We start from the raw sequence: 19,680 nt of genomic DNA on the forward strand, positions 1-19,680 counted from the left end.
AGGGTTTCATAGCTCTCAACAGTAGGTCTTAGGTGCAAAGTACTTTTGTTTTTTTCTTAGAGTTTGCTGTAGGGAGGGAGAATAAGGAACTTTTTTTTTTTAACCTCTCTAAACATACAGTTACATTGACCTCGAGATGATAAAGCTTCTGCTCTTATTTTCCATTTTCTGTGGCAATGTTTTATCCAGCAATACCTTCATGCTGAGTGTAGACATTTTTTATCTATCTTCTGCTGAGATATACAGAAGGTCCACATAGTTAATTGCCCCTGTTATTTATGTGTCAGATAAACAGCTTTTTATGGGCTCCATTTTCTTTTCATCAAAACTTGAGCATATAGCAGTTCAGATTTCAGCATTCAGCACTGTAGGTAGTGCTGTGTGCTGCCCTCCTTGTGCGATGGTCATCTGTTAATCAGAACCTGTATCGTGAGAGTGGATGTATTTCTATCCTGGCTGTTGTGATCGGAAAGAAAAAGAGGATTTTGTCAATTTTCCTTAGGAACTGCTTTCTGCCTTTAAGAATGTGGACTGAGATTTGGGTACGTTTCTGTTTGGTAATGAGCTTTACGTTATTAGTTAATTATTGTTTTTATTAATTTCCTAGTGATTCTTAATCAAGGGCAAATTATCTCCTGAAAGGTTCATATCTGATTGAGGCAGGGGAATATTGCCGTGAATTGCTGCTGGGTTACATTAAAACAAAAAGCTGGACCTGCTGTACTGATCATCAGCTCTGTCATGTGTTCAGCCAGTTCTTGAGACTGGGGTACCTGATCAAACACCTTTGCAATTATGTGGGTGAAAGAAACACACCTGACATGAAAAGCAAAGAATTTGTTGTTGTCCGGTTAGCTAAAGATCTAACAGCCTACTAGAAGAATTATTATTAGGCCAGTTACAGTGATACTAGTGCCTATAGCCCATTCCTGCTAATGATACAGAATATGTAAGCTTTCTAGTGTCTGATCCTTTTTTGTTGTTACAGTCTTCCTAAGAAAAAGGAGGTGTCATTGCAAGTTGTCAGCACAGCAAGTTCTTCATGTGGAGGGGAGTGTGATGTTGATGTTGATATTGGTGGTTTCTTCCTCCTTTTTGCCAGGAAGAGGGTGAAATTTGATGGTTTTTTTTCTCCTCACTCCGAGGTCCATTTGGGGTAATTTTAATGTATTTTCTAACACGAATAGACGCTCCAGCGGTTCCCAATTACATATTATAGTGAAATTTGCTATATATAGTGTATTTTACATTATGTTGGATGCTTCTTCATTTTGTTTTTATCCCTAAACCTACTTTAGTGCACATTTTAAAGCTGCATTCCTTTAGCAAGCAGTAATTGAACACTAGTGCGTTGTTTATAGCCCAGGGACCCTGGTGTCATCCCCTTCCTTCCACTTTCATAACCTCTGCTATGACCTTGTGCTTGTCCTTTTGGGGGGTCTGTGTTTCCTTCAGCAGCCTCCAAGCTGTGGTTTACTGATAACTTAATACTTTCTGAACACAGTGTGGTGACACATGCATCCTTGATCTACAGCGACTAATATTTCAGTTTTCAAAAGCAATGATGCAGTAGAAGACAGACATAAATAGAGACATGTGCTCTCATAACAGCTTGCTACCAACATCTACCACTCATGGTAATGTCAGTGGTATGTTATCAAAGTTAATTTACAACGTATTTTATTTGCATAGTCGAAAATGAAAGCGTAAGTCAAATTATGGTATTAATTCATTTTGCCTTGCAAGATGCAGTCTTCATATTTAATAATTTTTTTCTTTAATCTTGTGTTTTTCTCAGAGGAGTCTGTGTGAATAGTATTAAAAGTTGGGTTAAGGATAACAGATTTTGTCTGTGCCAGTTAGCTGTAGCTGTGAGATATGTTTTGAAATTTGCAAAGGCCCATTCTTGTCTCAATTTTCATTGGTCAAATTTTATATATTCTTTGAAGAAGCTTGTCATGGTCCTGTGATAGTGTCTGGCAAGGACCAGATCCTGCTGATGAGAAGCAATTTGTGAACGGAGGCTTTGAACGGCTCAGTGATCCAATATAAAACTGGTATGAGAAAGTGATTGTGATTTAGCTCTGACATAAAGAATTAAAATAAAGAGCTCACTTTGAGGGAATTCATGTATCTCCTTCAGCCCATCAAAGTTATTAGAGTATTCTTCAAGGATTATAGAAAATATCCTTTAGAGAACCTGACTGTAAATATTAATTCCTTATTTTAAGTCATTGTGCACATGGAGGAGACTGGTGAGATTTGAGATTTGGTATGTTCATTTTAGTCTCCATGGCCATCTTTCCTAAAATGTCAGTGACCAAAGGGGCTGAAAACATAGACCAAAAGTTTCTGCTTGCAATTTTTAATGTGCTTGTACAAAGGGTATTGTGTCCTCCTTAGTAAAGGAGGAATAATCAGGGTAGCAGCACGAGCCAACAGAGAACTTCAGTGCTGAAGACCCACTGAACCGAGGTGGGTGACCGAGGTGAAAACCAGGTGGGTCACAGTAGACACCAGCAGGTGTTAGAGGGCACTGGAGTGAAGAGTGGTTGGATGAAGTCTCAAAGATCTCAGAGCTGCCAAGTATGTTATTCATGCAGAAAACAGCAAAGCAGTCTCCAAAATGATGAAATCTTTTAATACCTGAGCCGTCCATTGCTTGTGTGTTGATGGAGCCATCCATTTTGTGGCCTTATCTTCGACTAGAAAGTCATTCTAAAGGGAAATCCAATATTCCCTGTCCAAAGAGCTGTAGAGGTGACCTTTCTCTGAAAGGAGTTCTTGGTGAGGAAGCCATTGCTCCTGTGAAAAAATTTATGGAAGATGAACGTGGCTCAGAGGGGGGATTTTTCCAGTAGCTTAAAGCTTTCCAGATAGAGTTTAGAAGGGATGTTGCGGAACTCTCATTATTTATGCATGGGAAATTGTAACTAGCCAGAGAATAAAGCAGTCATCAACATTTAGCACTCAGTGAGTGAAAACATCAGGAGGTAGAATATTTTGGTTGCAGCAGAACTGTCAAATTTGAAACTACTGTACTCAGAAAGAGTATTCTGGATGCTTACACTTCACTGCTGGAGTGAAGGGAAGGTGGCAGATAATGCTGTGGGACCAGGGACCAGCACATGATGTCTGCACCAGTGTGTGCTGTGTTGCCCCTCCAGGGCAGCAACATGGAGCTGTGGCTTCTGAGGGCAGCCTCATGCTTACAGCCGCCTGCATCTTCCCAGAAGTGTGGGGTCAAGCCCTTTTCTCTACAGCATTGCCCTTTTCTCTAGCAGTGTTGGGAATAACCATTTCTTGACAGAATTTAAAACGTTGCATATGGGTTTTTGAATTAGAATCCTGAATGTTGCAGGAGTGGGTGTAAAGGTAAAGTGATCCTTAAAGAAGTGGCATATACCAATCTTCTCTTTAATCTTTGTGACTGAAGAAGCCTCCTTAAGTGTTGCTGAAAATTTCCATGCTGAATTTAAAACCTCTGCTCTTCCTGAGCTCAGCAGGAGTTTCTCCATTGACTTCAAGAAAAGTAGAATTAGGCCTAGAGTCATTAAAATAAATACCTTTAAATTAGACTGTAGCATATGTAACCACTTTCCAGATGTACAAGTGTGTCAGCTTTATGTTCTTTTCATTACCTGATAGAATTAATTTGATAGGCGAGATGCTAATTCTGTATTTGTATGCTGTTTTCTTTTGTCTTGACCTTAATATTTATGGAGTATTCAGCTGATTTTTGCTGAAGCTAACAAAAAATATCCTACAGCTTGCAATAATTTCAGGCTGTTGTTATACACGTGGTTAGTAGCTATCACAGTGGAATATTCAGTATGCAACACTCACCAATTCTGCAGGCTTAAAACAATGTTTTTGCACGATGGCAACTCCGTGGCCCTTTAGTCAACTTTAGAAAACACTGTTATCTTCAAACAAAAGCAACAAAATCTTAATTTATGCTCCATAACCTGTTATTTGTCAAAGTCCTGGAGCCTTGTTCTACTGTAAGCCATAATGCTATCTGAATCCCACAGCAGGGGATACTGGAAAGAAGCAGAGGATGCACAGGCACCAGAACAATGTCAAATGAAACATGAGGCTTACTGTGCTGGGAAGGGCATTAATCATCACGTAATGAAGTACGTGTTTGTTTCTGGCAGATAATTTCTGAAGGAAAAGCATTAAAAAGAATAGAAAGCTAAGAAAGATTTATTTCTCCTTCTATTGCTCCAGAGTATATCTTTTGCAGTCACCTATTCAGTAATAATTTGTAAGATCTTTATCAAAGATAACTAGCTTTCATGTTTATTACAGGTGCAAGTGTGCAAAGTGTTTAATGTTCTGATTTTCTTCATGATTTTGAAAACAATAATGTTTTCTTTTGGTTTTGTTTTCATTTTAAGCTCAAGTTCAATTTATTTTTTTGCTGTGAATTTAGATAGGAAAACTCGAGATACTTTACAAGCAAGATACTTCATATACAAGTAGTCTCAAAAACTAATTATATTTTATGATAAAATAATTTCAGGTTTTATATTATAAAAGTGGAAAAAACCAATGTAAATTTTCAATTGTATAGCATAATACATGTATTTATATTTTTAGGATCTGCATGTAAAAGCCACTTCAACAGTTCTTTTTGCAGACTACGCAACAAACTGCACTACTGCATATTGCTCAAGTGTGCTTATGTGCACACTTATGATTGCATTACATCAATTAATTTAAAGTTAATAAACATCTCCTGAATCATGAAGAATCTCATCTTCTTATCACCTGCCTCCCTTCAGGCCCATGATGGGCAGATAAAACAATCCCAACCTTCCCTTCCTCTTAATTAATCTCCACTTACTCCCCAGTCTGGGATGATGCTCATGACAGTGCTGGAAAAAGAGCACAGTTTCACTTGAGCTGAATCTACCTATTCAGCAATCTTGTGAGCTCCAAGGACATGCTATTTTTAAATCTTGCATATATCTATATCTCTCTGCATTGGATTTCTTCTAATATTAAAAAGACCATAAGGAGGGTATGGCTGCAATTAGTGGTAGAAATCGGAGAGGAAAAGGATTATTCACAATCTGCATGTTCCTTGTCATCTGGATAGCTTACTATCTGATCATATTAAATATGGTTCTGTTCCAAACTTGTGGAGCTCTCAGTTTTTAAGAAATGGTTTAGATTCTGCAGTTTAAAGTGAGATGCATACAGCTACAAGCAGGGGCAGTTAGAAGCATCTTATAACTTGCAACAAACCGGAAGTTTTTTATAAACCAGCAACAGATCAATGTTATTTATTAAAAGCAAAACCAAAGTGAGTGGTGAGTGTAGTCCATACACTGATAAAGTGAGGAGATGAGATAACTCACTGCATAAGACAGAAATCGTAAAAATGGTCGTTAAAAGGAGTTGCTGGCTTCCTGCTCACCAACACAAGATCACTTAGATGGGGCTTTTTTCAGCTGTGTCTTATATTTCTTCATGGTTGGAGATTCCACAGCATCTCTTGGTAATGTGTTCCAGTGCCACAACACCCTAGCAGGAAGTTTTCCCTGATACTAGCAAGAAGTGATTCCCATCTGCCATGCAACATCCCATCAAGTGGTTGTAGACTGCTGTTAAAATTACCCCCTGTACCTCTTTTATTGAAGAAACATATTACAGCAATTAATTCCATACTGGGAGCATGGGAAAAAAAATAATTGTGTATTAATTTATTCCTTAGCCTACTTATTTGAGCAGTTGACTTACTAATTTCATTGAGAAATCTTGATATTTCTCCTTTCTGTGGAAATAACTTGCTTTATTTAACTTCTGCTAGGGAAGGCCTGTAGCAGTAACAGGGTAAGCTCTCCTTGTATTCTAGTCTTTTTTTCTTGAAGCTTTAATATTTTCTATAACCTTTAAAAAGAGATATTTTTTTAATAATATGAAAGATACAGTCTTGAAAAGTATGTAGAACTGCAGACCACAGTGCAAGTGAAAAAATGGTGTGTAAAGTGGAGGGGTCTCTGGTTGCAGTAATATATATATAACCACACAAACCACCAAAGACAGAAGGGAAATATGTGTATTTTACATCTTAGTAAGCAATGTTTTCTGCTTTAAATGGCATGTTTCATTCTCCATTTAAATGTTTACAGGTGTTACAGGAACTCTGATCTATTTAGTTACTTATAATTGATTAAGCTTAATCCTCTTTACAAAAGGATACTAATCTGGTTTGGTGTGACAAGTGTTTATCTGATAGAATCATAGAATCACAGAATGCTTTGGGTTAGAAGGGACCTTAAAGACCGTCTAGTTCCAACCCCCCTGCCACGGGCAGGGACACCTTCCACTAGCCCAGGTTGCTCACAGCCCCGTCCAACCTGGCCTGGAACACTGCCAGGGAGGGGGCAGCCACAGCTGCTCTGGGAAACCTGTGCCAGGGCCTCACCACCCTCACAGGGAAGAATTTCTTCCTTACATCTAATCTAAATCTACCCTTTTTCTGTCAGTTTAAAACCATTTCCCCTCATCTTATCCCTACACCCCCTGATGCAGAGTCCCTCCCCACCGTTCCTGTAGCCCCTTTCAGCACTGGGAGGCCGCTATAAGGTCTCCCTGGACCCTTCTCTTCTCCGGGCTGAACACCCCAACTCTCTCAGCCTGTCCTCACAGGGGAGGTCCTCCAGCCCCTGATCATCTTTGTGGCCTCCTCTGGAGCCGCTCCAGCAAGTCCATGTACTTCTGATCTTAGGGACCTGAGAGCTGGACACAGCACTGCAGGTGGGGTCTCATGAGAGTGGAGTAGAGGGGGAGAATCCCCTCCCTCGCCCTGCTGGCCACACTTCTCTTGGTGCAGCCCAGCACACGGTTGGCTTTCTGGGATGTGAGTGCACATTGCTGGCTCATGGGCAGTTTTCAGTACCCCCAAGTCCTTCTCCTCAGAGCTGCTCTAAATCCACTCGTGGCCCAGACTGTATTTGTGCTTGGGATTGCCCTGACCCATGGGCAGGACCTTGCACTTGGCCTTGTAGATCTTCATGAGGTTTGCCTGGTCCCACCTCTCCAGCCTGTCCAGGTCCCTCTGGACGGCACATCCCTTCCCTCCAGTGTGTTGGCTGCATGACACAGCTCAGTGTCATTGGAGAACTTGCTGAGGGTGCACTCGATCCCACTGTCCATGTCACCAACAAAGCTGTTAAACAGTGCTGGTCCCTACACCGACCCCTGAGGAACAGCATTCGTCACTGCTCTCTTCTTGGACAGGACATTGAGCTGTTGACTGCAGCTCTTTCAACCATTCATCGTGCAACCATTCATCCAGTTCCTGGGTGATGATGTAATATATGTTATCACTCTGTTTTTCTTACCATAATTCATATAAAGAAACAATAAACTATCTTAGTTATCAGGGAGTATATTGACAGCAGTCGTGGTATTCAGAGAAGGGAGAATAGTATCTAGAATAATCACTGGGAGCTAAGAAATACTCATATTTAATCCCTGTATTAAGCAGTAATCAGATTTTTTTTAACAACAAACTGAATACAAACAAAAAAAACCCTTCATTAACAAAAATATGTTTTATATGATATACATATTCAGAGGGAACAAATATTTGTTTTAAATAAATCTAAATACCACTTTTGTGCCACCTCCATGATAGCACTGAACTACCAACCCGTGTTCCCCATGTTTAGGTAATTGGCAAATTTTGCAGGGCAGGAGGAAGCTGCAATGGACTTCTAGCTCCTTTCAGGATGCAAATGGAGTTACAGACAGCACAGGAACTGGGGAAGCTCATGCTGTACTTAGGATCCACATGTAGGACTGGATATCCCATGTCTTCGTGGTCTCAGCCTGATGCTGTGAGGGTGGAGTACGTGCAGACTTGTGCGTTGCTGTCCCAGTCTGGCTGGTTGTTCACCAAAACCAGCACTGATCACTGTGGCTGCAGCATTACAGTCTCCTCATCCTTCGTCTTCTGACGTGGGCAAGTGAGCATTTTAACTCTTCATCTGCATTTAGCTTCGCCTCCCTTTTCCATTTCAAAGTCCTTGTGCCAGTTAAGCAGCTGCATTTTCTATGTGTATGCAGTATATAGAGTATGTCCGTTCTCTTAATGTAATGTAAAGCTATAGGAATGAATTATGTGCTCGACTCCTTCCCTCATCACTCGTCTGCTTTCTCAAAGCTTCCCACATTAGCCATGACTCTGCTATATCTGACCTTTCAGACACAACTAACCTGAAAAAGAGCTACAACAGAAATTTCAAGGTGTAACACAAATACTTAGTATTTTAGTACTCAGTATATGAAGGGCTGTAGCAACCTGCTTATGCTATTTAGGCCTCAGCTTTCAGTATTTCATAGTTAGGGAGCAATAAAAGGAACTTTTATTTTGATGGGTTATTTTGAAAAGCTAACAAACGCATAAATTCATGATTCAGTGACTACTGGGAATACGGTCATTTTTCCTGGTAAAATAAAGACAATTAAGCAGCAAAATTTGATGTCATGCCAGTTAAGTTCTGTAATTTTATACTTCCATTGATCAGAAAATGAATTTATGATCTACGTATTTTCAGCATTGTAAAAGACCACGTAATTTAATTGTTAATCTAAGGTCAAAAGCAAATTAGCATAATAATATCTGAACTGCACTGCCCTGAAATCCCCTAATAGGCATCTTTGATTCCTGCTATTATGAAAACTGTTCCCATTGGTTCTTGACCCTATTAATGTTGTTCCCAGACTAGGGAGATAAGCTTTGCATGGGTAGTTTATGAGAGCCTCCCTGAATAAGCAGTCCTTAGATGAGGCCTTTGTGCCAGGAGGGAAAGATGGTTTTTGTGTGAGATATTAATGCTACAGAGAGAGCCTGTATCAATCCTGAGGCTTGTTAGGATTTCCCCTTTGGTTTCATAAACTTTGTTAACAGTTTCATTGCTTTTCTTGAGAGTCAGTTCTGATAACATTTAGTTATATTTCAAGGCGTAACATTATTTGAGGCTGTGTTTTTGTTTTATTTTGGGGTTTTTTCCCTCTTATTTTATCACCTGATATTGTAGTGTTCAGGCACATTGGGTTTCACTGTTCAGCCTTTATGTGCTTTTGCTCCTGGTTCTAGTTATTAATTAATGTCTTCTCTATGTTTTGAAGACCTATTATTTTGAAGTGCTAATGTTAAAAGTGCTTAAATCTTGAGTTTCAAAAAAAAAAAAACACAAAACATTCACTGTGCAAGGTGATGGAAGGCTTCTAATAGTGACGTAAGAAGTGCCATAATGTGTCTTTGCTTTAGAGAGGCTTTGATCCATGGAGGTCTTCAGACACCTGGCTCAGGCAGTAGGATCTGGGCTTGTGGTTCCTATTTTATAAAATGCAGGGGAGAATTAGCATGAGCTTTCTGACCAGCAGTATGCTGAAATTAACTGCCTAATATGGTAAATGGGAAAATGAAGACAAAGGTGAAGTAACCAGAAATGGAGTCCCATTGGAAGGCCACTTAGGATTTCTTTGCTTTTTTTGATGGGTGTTTTCCATGGCAAGCCTGGGGACACCTCAGCTGTATTCCTCTGAGCAAAATGCAGCCACACCTGAGTTTGGACCTTATGTGGTCTACTGATGTATAGTTTCATCCAGACGTAGGTATGTAGGAGCTGGTAAAGTCTTCCTTTTCATCTGGACTTGCATATCTCAGCTCAGCATGATATAATGCGTGTGCAGTCACATTCCTGGTTGAGTTTGTTAGAAATAGGTGGAGTATTTCTGCTTCAGGCCCAGTGTTACAGTTAGATTTGTTAAAATAACCCAGCTTCTGTCTGAGTGAAAGCAACCCAGTTGCAGGATCCCATTGAAAGGCTGGAGGGTCAGGGTCAGGCTTCCCATTGCTCCAGGCTGGAGGAAGTCATCTGCAACACAGTGGTGGTTCCTGCTGCATGTGGGAAGTGGCAGTACAATGTATCTGAATAACCATGAAGGCATTTAGTTCTATTGGAGAAATTTCATTTAATTATTCATTGTGAAGTATTTGTTGAACTCTGCTTGCTAGGACCTACACATTTCGAGGTGGTTCATAAGCAGAGCAAAATACAGGAGGGAATCATATTTAAATACTGTATGACTGCCTGCTAATTATTTGCTTACTGATCCATGGAAGCAAAAAACCATAAGAGGCATTAAACTAACGATTGAAGTTAGCATTGGTGAATAGCTCTGCCATGTGGAAAGACATAAAAATATTAAGAGAAAGATGCTTCTTAGGAGTAAGGCACACTTTTGTTTTTATTACTGCCATTTACTTTGAACAAGTTTTGTAGGGGCCTCGTGATACTCAGAATGCATGGACTAATAGCATTTTACTTATAATTGGGTATTATCTTTTTTTCATTTTCATAAGACAACCAAAACCAACAAAATACAAATACAAGGCTGTATAAATGCAGTGCTAGCAGTCACTAGCATGAGTGCAGTAAGGGAATGCGGGTGATGATAGTTTATCAGATGGCTAAATAGAGACAAATGGAAAATAACTACAGTATAAAAAAATTGCGACACACATTTTCTCACTTAGGTGACCTTTTCTGTACAGAAAATAGTATTTTTTGAAAACTGCCCAATCAGGCCTCAAACCAGCTCGTGCATATTTTGTGGTTTACAACTGAGAAAAGTTCCACTTACATGTATATATTTGCTGAATAATGTCCTCAGGAGTTATTGAGGTATAATCCTTATAGATTGTTAAAGGTCTCCATGAGAAAGGCTGAGATATCAGTTGTAAGAAAAAACCTGCCACATTGTATAGGTCATACTCTGCTAAGACGAATTTTCTGTAGAGGAAAGGTGTATTTGACAGGAGGGGAGCTCTGGAATGAGTAGTTTTTCAGAAGAGAAGAGCAGACAGTCCGACACGAAGGCTGTGCACGCAAAACTTCTGCCAAACTCCTTTGTCTTACACATTGACAACTACTTGTAAGCAATCAGGGAGAAAAATTCAATTACTTAAAAATTTCTGCACAGCTCTGCAGGAGAACTGTTTTGTGCTAAACAGATAATGACTGATCAGGCTGACAGGAGGCTCAGATTGGTAGAATGGTGTTTGCTTGGCAATGATAGGCACGAAACGCATCTTCTGCCTCCAAGACCATGTAAAACTTCTTTTAACAGCATTGTCCCTATTCACTGTGAGTGAGATCCTACTCACACCCTGAAACGTGGAATCCTGTTAACTTTCAGCAGTAAGAGAAAAGGGGTCAAAATCTGGTCAGGATCAAATCACTAATTATAGTCATCCCAGTAATTACAGTAAAGTGCTGTTGCTGGAGGGTGATTATGGATTTGCATACACCTCAGCTTCTCCTTTTTAACCTTGTGAAAAAGCACCCTTTTGTCTCTCTTTCTTTCTCTTGCTTTGTCACATACTTCTTTCCTTATACACTGCAGGGGAAAAAAAACCTGAAGATTATTGAGCTTTACAAAATGGAAAGAAATCCTGTCTTTAAATGCCAAGGGCTGGAGGATGGGGAGGGGAAGGAGCAAACTTCATTCCTTCTCTGTTATTCTGAATATTCGGAAGTCACCTACGAACTTAAATACTTCAGGTTGCATGAGTGGCTGGTGGGAAGCACGGTCAGTATCATACTATCTTTAGGAAAACATGAATGCACAGGGGTAAGAAACCTTCTACAAAGATGTTTCACATTTCAAGCCTTTTTCCTTGGAAAAAAGTTACTGTAGATCCAGTTTTGAGTGAATTTATAACCTTATACTGTATTAGCACAATAAAACAAATCTTGGTAACTATCTATGACATATAAGATTTAGAGGAAGTGATTAACTTTCAGTTATTTTGCTGTATCTATTAAGGATGTCTTCAAAGGAATATCCAGTTATTGTAAAAATAATGCAAAAAACGAAAATAGAGAGTAGTGCTCATTTTTCTGCAATAATTTCTCTGCTTTCTCAGCATGTTTCTACATATATGTTTCTTGGCATTAAATGGACTGCCAAGGTAGCATTAGCGTCACCCAAAATGGCAAAGACAAATTTCAGTGTGTAAGTGAATAATGTTATATGAGGGATATTTTTCTGTGAATAGGAAAAATAAATCAAAAAGGGGCAAAATAAAAAATTGAGAAGCAGGAGAGCAGGGCTTATAGAATTCTGCAAGCTCTGTTACGTTTGTCTCCAACATGTGCCTACCCACGATCAGAAAAGCTCTCAATACCCCTCAAACAATTTGAAGTTAGAATTACTGCTTATAAATCCACATGGCCCCTGTTCATGGCTGGCCTTTAGCCCTCAGACATTAAAATGGTGGCAAGTTACTGGGTTCTTCCCAGAATTGTGAGATTACAGTCTCATAAAATGATGTCATCTAGACTGTGAGCCATACTGGGGACACACTGAGCAACTGAGTGATACTCTATGGGGTTTGGGACTTATAGGAATGTTTTTTGCTGACCTGAAGGATTAGGAAAGTCTCTGTGTATTGTCCATCTGTGATATGAAGAAAAGAAAATTACCTTTTCTTGCGGAAAATCAGAGCTGTGCATTTTAATTTCCCCACAAAGAAACAGGCTGGAGATGAAATCAAATGAGATGCTGGGTCAAACCTTAGTGTCTGCTTAACTGCTGCATTAGACACCAGCGAGGGGAGGAAACAAGGTCCTTGGAAGGGAAGATCTTCCCATTTCAGAATGCAAGACTTCTCTAGCCATTACATCCCTTGTGGATCCCAGCTGAGACAGGACCCTTTAACATCTTTAGTAATGACCTGGGTAGCAGGACAGCACGCTCTCAGGAACTTTGCAGATGATACCGTGCCGATAACATGGCAGGGCAGGTCTAGAAGGCTGGAGGAAAGGGCTGACAGGGACGTCCTGCGGTTGTGTGGTGACAAATGCTATGTCCAACATCTCGGGCAGAAAAAACATGAGATTTAATTCTGGCTGGGGGATTGACAGGCTACAGAGCAGCTTTGTAGAAAGATGCCTGGGGTGGTCTCATTATTTTATATTACTAACTCAAAGAGCAATCAGGCTGTGGGGAAGGCTTTTTGGAAGAGAGTTATGAGCAAAATTCTGGATGAACATTCCTTCATCTGACTGAGGCTGGTCTACATTAATCACAAAAGCTACAGTAAAATTTTCTATGTTATTACCTAGCTAACCTGTCTCTAGTATGTCTGTGTATTTTGGTTATTCACTTGAAATGTAGAAATTTATTGAATGGGTCGCTTTGATTAGTTTCCAAAATAATTTGTGCCATGAGGGCTTACCAGCAAGTAACTGTCATTAAAAATGTTTATCATACCTGGGTTTTTTGTGTGCATTATATGACTTTTTCTTTCAGAGACTGAAGGAGCTGAAACAGAGGGAGTTTGCTCGAAACGTAGCATCTAAGTCACGAAAAGATGAAAGGAAACAGGAAAAAGCTCTTCAACGTTTGCACAAGCTAGCTGAGCTAAGGAAAGAGACAACGTGGTAAGTGTATAGCTGCTGAAACATAAAAAATACTTTAAAATAAGCCCTTCACTGTTAGCTGGTGCTGTGGGACACAGGGCTGTTGGAGTCCCTTGGCTGGAGCCCCACACATGCATTTTTATGGCTTTTTGGAAGGAGTATGTGTACAGTAATTTAATTCACACTATGTGCAGAAATGAATGTTTAACTTTGCTTTTTCAGTGGAGCTAAAATGGCATGTATTTTTAGTTTAAAAAAAGATGTGTTTCATATATATTTCATAAAACCAGACACATTTGTTGAAAGCTGAGTGAACTAGGTCATGCATTTGCAGGCTGACACTACTTCATTGATGAGGTGAGGAATGCAGTCTGTCTTTCTAGGATGTAAAAGATCTCTGCGATTTAATTTTCAAACTGCTCGCCTGGGAAAGCATCCAGAAATCTAGTTTTAAATTTCAATAACTGGATTTTTTTATATTAAAAGGTAAGTGCTCCTTTTCCCCCTACTCAACTGAGTGTTTACCTCTCTCTGCAAAACTGATTCCTTGCTAGTCATACGTTCTAGTATTGCATCTAGTCATCCTGTTAAATTAATATTGAGCTTGCTAGTAGTGACTGTATTCTCTCTTAAGTATGACACAGTTATGACACTGACAAGCCACTGAAAATATAAGTACCAACTTTTCACAGTGGAATCTCAGGGGAAAAAAGCAAAAAAGTAGGTGCTCAAATGTAATTTTTTTTTTCTTTATTCAGTCTTCGTCTCACCAGATGAACTAACAGAGAGGTCCAACCAAGTTGTAGCTCTTGTTCAGTAATAGTCTCTTTTTCCACAGTCTGGATGATGGGCAGCATGCTGAAACAGAGTCTGTCTAAGCAGGTGGATGGAACATGAATGTTGTGAGATCTGTTTGACATGAGCAACATGACACTTAATTTTAATTTTTTAATCTTTTTATGATAACTCATGTAGAGACTTTTTCTCCTCCATCAGTGTTTTAACCGTCCAAATTTAGTACTTGAGGATATTAGATATTATGCCCTCTAAACATACTTCAAAATCTGAATTTAGCTTGTTTCAGGAAAAGAGGAACTTACTGTTTCCCTTTATCCATGCTAGTGAAGTACAGATTTTTGCAGGGTTTTGTTGTTTCTGTTTTGGGGTTTTGTTTTTTTTTTCTTATATCCTTCTTCTAGTTCCTGAAAGAGAATTTATCTCTGGGCTTTATTTTTTTATTTAAGAATTGCTGTTTACGACTACTTTGCATCCTTAGAGGTGTGATATAGACAGACGTACAGAATTTTTTTAACTGGTATTTTCTAAGTTGATTTTATTGAAGTCACCATTTTAGTCTGTTAAAGAAAGGATTTGTGTGGATTTTTTAATACATATTTTCAATTTATGAAAAACTGGTCAAGGCAGGAATTCTCATGAGGAATTCCTTTCTCATGAAAACCTCTACCTTAATTTCTAGATCCAGTAGATTAAATTCATCATTCTTTATCTCATCACTTCTTGGGGTCCTAAATGACACTTGCAAGTTTTCCTAATGACCCATCATCCAGTATTGCTCTGCACTTTAACACAGAATAATTTGGTTAAAACAAACAAAAAAATTGTTTTAACATAGGTCTGTTGCTCCTAGTGCTGAGCAGCTCCTGTGGATCCTGGAAAATTGGCACCTTAAACAGTTTTTGCTCTTCTCTGTGCTTTCCTATTAAGTCAAATAGAACAGATGGGAAAAGGACATGAAAAGAAGAACTGAAGTAGACAGTGATAAATTTTTTTCTCAAGAGGGATGAATCACTTACTGCACTACTGTCAGCTGAAATACTCTCCCCAGTATTATTTTTCCATGAAAGAAATTGCTGAGATTGCGACGGTTCGGTCTGTGAACAGAAATAGGATGGGAGCTGCTGGGTGATTGCCCGTGGGCAGAGCAGCAGTCACTAGGAAGATGACTAAGAGCGAAGCGGTCTATGAGACGCTCTCTGTTTTAATATATCTTGTAGTGCAAAGGAATGCAAAACCTCTGCTATTTGTAGTAATAGTGTTGTAACCATGATGGTCTACTGGGAGGAGAAGCAAGATTTCTAAGGAGATATACAGTCTCTTATTAGGCCAGCCAGTATGTCTGGGAAAAGTGAACTGCCTTGTAGGAATATTAGCCTGTTATATGATAACTTCGCATGAAGGAACTGGGGGGCACAGTATTTACTAGGGTTTTTTTAATACTAGTCAACTGATCATATAATAAACTATGACATATTTTCATATTCTAAATATGTGTATCTGCAGATTCTTCCTCTTTCCTTAAAAAAATCTCATAGATGCCAATGTAACACCATATTTCTGTCTGCAGTTCTCTGAAAAGTACTGACTGTGACTTTTGTTTTCCTTCCTAGTGCTCCTGGAAGCGGCCCGATGTTCAAATCCACTACAGTGACTGTGCGAGATCATTGCAATGATATCCCACAAAGTGCTGCCGTAGAGTCTGCCAACAAACAGGATTTCAGCTGTACGTTGATGCATGATGCACAGAGTTGCAAAGATGTTGCTTCTGTTATTTCTTCCACTCCTGGAAATGCATGTAGTAATAAAACTGATGCTAACAAATGTGGAGATCAGGTTCAAGGAGCTCAAGGACATAGAGTTGGGTTCTCTTTTGCTTTTCCTAAGAAAGCAGCAGTCAAACTGGAGTCTTCAGCTGCCGTTTTCTATGAATATGATGAAACATCTATGGAGCATGGATTTAGCAGAAGAAGTAGATTTGTTCCAGGAGCGTGTAACCTTCAGTCTCCTTCAGCGGCAGAAATAGTCCTGTGCCCTGAGGAGAAACATAACTGTTTTCACCCACTGGTGGAAAAATGCATAGACACAGCAGAAGCTCCTGAAGCTCAGGAGTCAAAAGAGTTGGCCAGTGAAGAAAACAGCGTGCTAGAGAGTCCTGTATTAACCCCTGCTGTGTCCCATTCAAAGCAACTGGTGTCCTCGGACATGGATGGCTATGGTATTGATGTAAGTGCAGCAGACTTACCCGACCAAACGCTGCCTGTGGTTGCAGACAGTGCTCAGGTCCTGCCCCTGGACTGCAGCAGTTACGAGCTGCGAGGAAACAGGGCTCTCATGCAGGCGGTTGTGGAGGATTGTTTATCTCTGCAGGATGTTGCGGAGGAAAATGATAAAGAGAGGAACAGTGATTCATCCACAACTGAAACAGAAATAAAAAAGCTGGGGGCAGATGTGTTACTTCCATCACCATCTGAAGGAGGTAGTAGTGGAGCCCCACAAAGCAAACCAGATGTGCGCAAGAGACCTTGTGAACCCTTTGTTCCTGTTCTTAGCAAACATGGATCAAATATTCTTCAGTGGCCATCAGAAATGTTAATTTACACAAGTACAGACCCATCAATTTCTTATAGCTGCAATCCTTTATATTTTGATTTCAAGTCATCAAGAGCATGTGACATCCAAGAAAATCCCAAGCATCAGCCAAACATACCTCATTTGCACCACAAAACTGAACCCAACCATAGCTTAGTCTCGGATTTTACAAGTAAACCTACTTTAGAATGTGGTGATTATGAAACAGATATTAATAAAAATGTGTGCAACTATACAATACCACTTATAAGTGATGTTTCCCTCATCAGAAATTGTGATCTTGCAAAAAATCAAAATAAAGTGTCCTTGGATGAGTCATTCAGGATTAGAAAAATAGAAAAGTATCACATTGCTAAAAATCACTTACGACAAAACACTGTGATAGATGAGAAATATAACAAAGTCTGGATCAAAGAAAGCCGTGAAAAATGGCTTCACAAAAGTAGAAAACGGAAAAGGAGAAGAAAATTATGTCATTGTCATCATCATCATCATTGTGGGGACACAATAGCAGCAGAAATGGAGATGTCCCAAGTGACTGAAAAAGAATTTAGTTCCAGAGATGAAAATAAGTATCAGCACCTCCAAAATAACCCAGAGAAGTGCAGACATGATGCAGGAAATATCTGGCTAGCTGCAGGTGAGATACAGCAATCTCATCAAAAACTGGGCATTGAAAATGCTCATAAGAGAATCATATCTGTGTCAGATCACATACATGGGGACAGAGGCTGGTGTGGTGTTTGCAGTGCAAAAAATAGCAGCCAACACCATGGTTGTAAACGACTGCACAGAAAGAGCAAAGCAAGCTCTCGGAGACAGGCAAAGCAGCTGGCTCTGAGTTCCAGGAGGCACAGCTTAAGGTACTCTAAAACATGTTGTTGCTGGAAGGTCAGGAGGTCAAGCTGTAGCCCAGAGCATAAATGTTTAGGGCACTGCAATGAGAAGAGTCCAAGTCGAAACCAGTCCATAAAGAGAGGTTACAATGTTCTGATGGAGGAACCTGAAAAATCCCACCGCAAACGACGACAGCATATGTATTCCTCTTCATCGGATGAAAGTTCATATGGACAGACATTATCAGCGGAGGAATATCTAAGGCAGGCGCATACTTTAGGTACACATCAGAAGGCAAAAGGGAAACACAGGAGAAGGAAAACTAGAGTCCATCACGTATTCCTTGACAGGAACGCAAGAAGTGAGACCTCCAGACCTTCCAAAGAAAATTCTGCAAATTCTTCATTAAATATTTTGGGGGACTTCTTGACTCAAGACAGTCTAGAGGAAACTAATGTGGATCCCAAAGCTGATCATGCAAAAGATCTGGATGAAACAATGCAGCTGGAGGAAAGCAAGTCATCTCTAGAAACTGATAGTTCATGTGTTCTGGAAAACGACAAACTGACGGTGTGTGCAGCGATGGAGAGCACTCCGAGTACATTTTCGGATGTCATCGCAGGTTCTGCTGCTTCTGTTCCAGAGCACAGTGCTCCAGCACCTGTCAGCATGCAGGATGTTCCGCAAGATGACAAGAAAAAAGAAAATGCCAATGGTCGTGAAAATCAAGCTCATTACAAAGTGCTCCTCCCCAACAGGCATTTGGAACAAGGTCCTCCTAAATCCTATGTTTGCCATTATGAATTGGCCGAGCCTCTACCGCATGAGAAAGTAAATGAGGTGACCAGTGAATGGGTACAGTGTAATCCTGGCATATTTAGCAGCCCACCACCCTTGCCATTCAAAGAAGCACATGTAAACAGTCATACCTTTTTAACTACTGAGCAGTTAATAGCCCCCTTCACCCTGCCCGATCAGACATTGATGTTCCCTCCAGATAACCACGAAAAATTCAAAGATCTCCCATCCGAGGCGTATCAGCAGATCATGCCACAAAACATGCTGGCCAACAAAGTGAAGTTCACCTTCCCTGCCCCGACAATCCAGCCTGCGAATTCCCCGCTGCAGCCCTTGCCCTTGCAGCCACCACTATGTTCTACCTCCGTTACCACCATCCATCACACCATCCTGCAGCAGCATGCTGCCGCTGCTGCCAGTACGTTGAAGGTTCTCCAGCCGCACCAGCAGTTCCTCTCGCAGGTCCCGGCTCTTTCCAGAGCTCCTTTACCTCATCTACCGGTAGGACCGAGGCTTTGCCCAGGGGGCCACACAGCTTTCGTTGCCCCGCCGCATTTGCCGCTGCTGCCGCCCTCGGTCCTGCACCCGACCCAGCTGGCATTTCCTCCACTGCCGCACACTGTCTTCCCATCCTTGCTGTCCCCGCACCCGGCTGTCATTCCCCTGCAGCCCCTCTTTTAGGACAGATTCTCGGGGACGGGGGTAAGAGCCCTCAACTGAACAGTCCTGCTGTTTCTGCAGACCCCTCAGCTTTGCAAAATGGTTCTGTGAAACAAACTGGTTAGCATTCCTCATTCCTTGGGAAGCATTTACTGTAAGTATAATGATGCAAACATTCATGTAAAATTCAGACCTATACTATAACTAAAGCACTGAATAGACTGATACTAATATGAACTCTATGTATAGAAGTGAAAATCATGTCTTAGAATATGTATAATGTATATAAAATATATTTATAGTTCTATAACTTATGTTGTAAAGTATTCACTTTTTGGTTTTTATCTTTGTGTATTTGCACCTATTTAATGTTTAGACAAAGCTGATGCACTATGTTTTGTACTATGTTCTCTGAAACTGTAAATCTAGTGACAAACTATCTCTTGCAATAAATTTTTGTTAACTACTTAAGTATATCAAATATCTTTCATTATAAGCCTCATGGATGTTGTTCTTCCATGTTCTTCTGCAGCTGAATGGTATC

The 19,680-nt window shown here is 40.2% G+C and overlaps 1 protein-coding gene across 3 annotated transcripts in view; it reads left to right on the forward strand.

Annotated features, from left to right (window-relative positions):
* ZNF804A (zinc finger protein 804A) overlaps window positions 1–19,454 on the forward strand; it is a 150,885-nt gene extending 131,431 nt beyond the window's left edge. Inside the window, exons 3-4 of one of the 3 annotated variants that reach the window (XM_074910595.1) lie at window positions 13,345–13,475; window positions 15,863–19,454. In XM_074910595.1, coding sequence (XP_074766696.1) covers window positions 13,345–13,475; window positions 15,863–19,157 — 3,426 coding nt within the window. In that variant the 3' untranslated portion in view covers window positions 19,158–19,454. Of the gene's footprint in view, window positions 1–13,344; window positions 13,476–13,873; window positions 13,941–15,862 lie in introns of those variants that run through there. The other 2 variants (XM_074910596.1, XM_074910597.1) reach the window with 2 other exon arrangements.
* The last annotated feature ends 226 nt before the right edge of the window (window positions 19,455–19,680 follow it).

This window comes from Athene noctua, chromosome 7 (assembly GCF_965140245.1).
Source record: "Athene noctua chromosome 7, bAthNoc1.hap1.1, whole genome shotgun sequence".
Classification (NCBI taxonomy): Eukaryota; Metazoa; Chordata; class Aves; order Strigiformes; family Strigidae; genus Athene; species Athene noctua.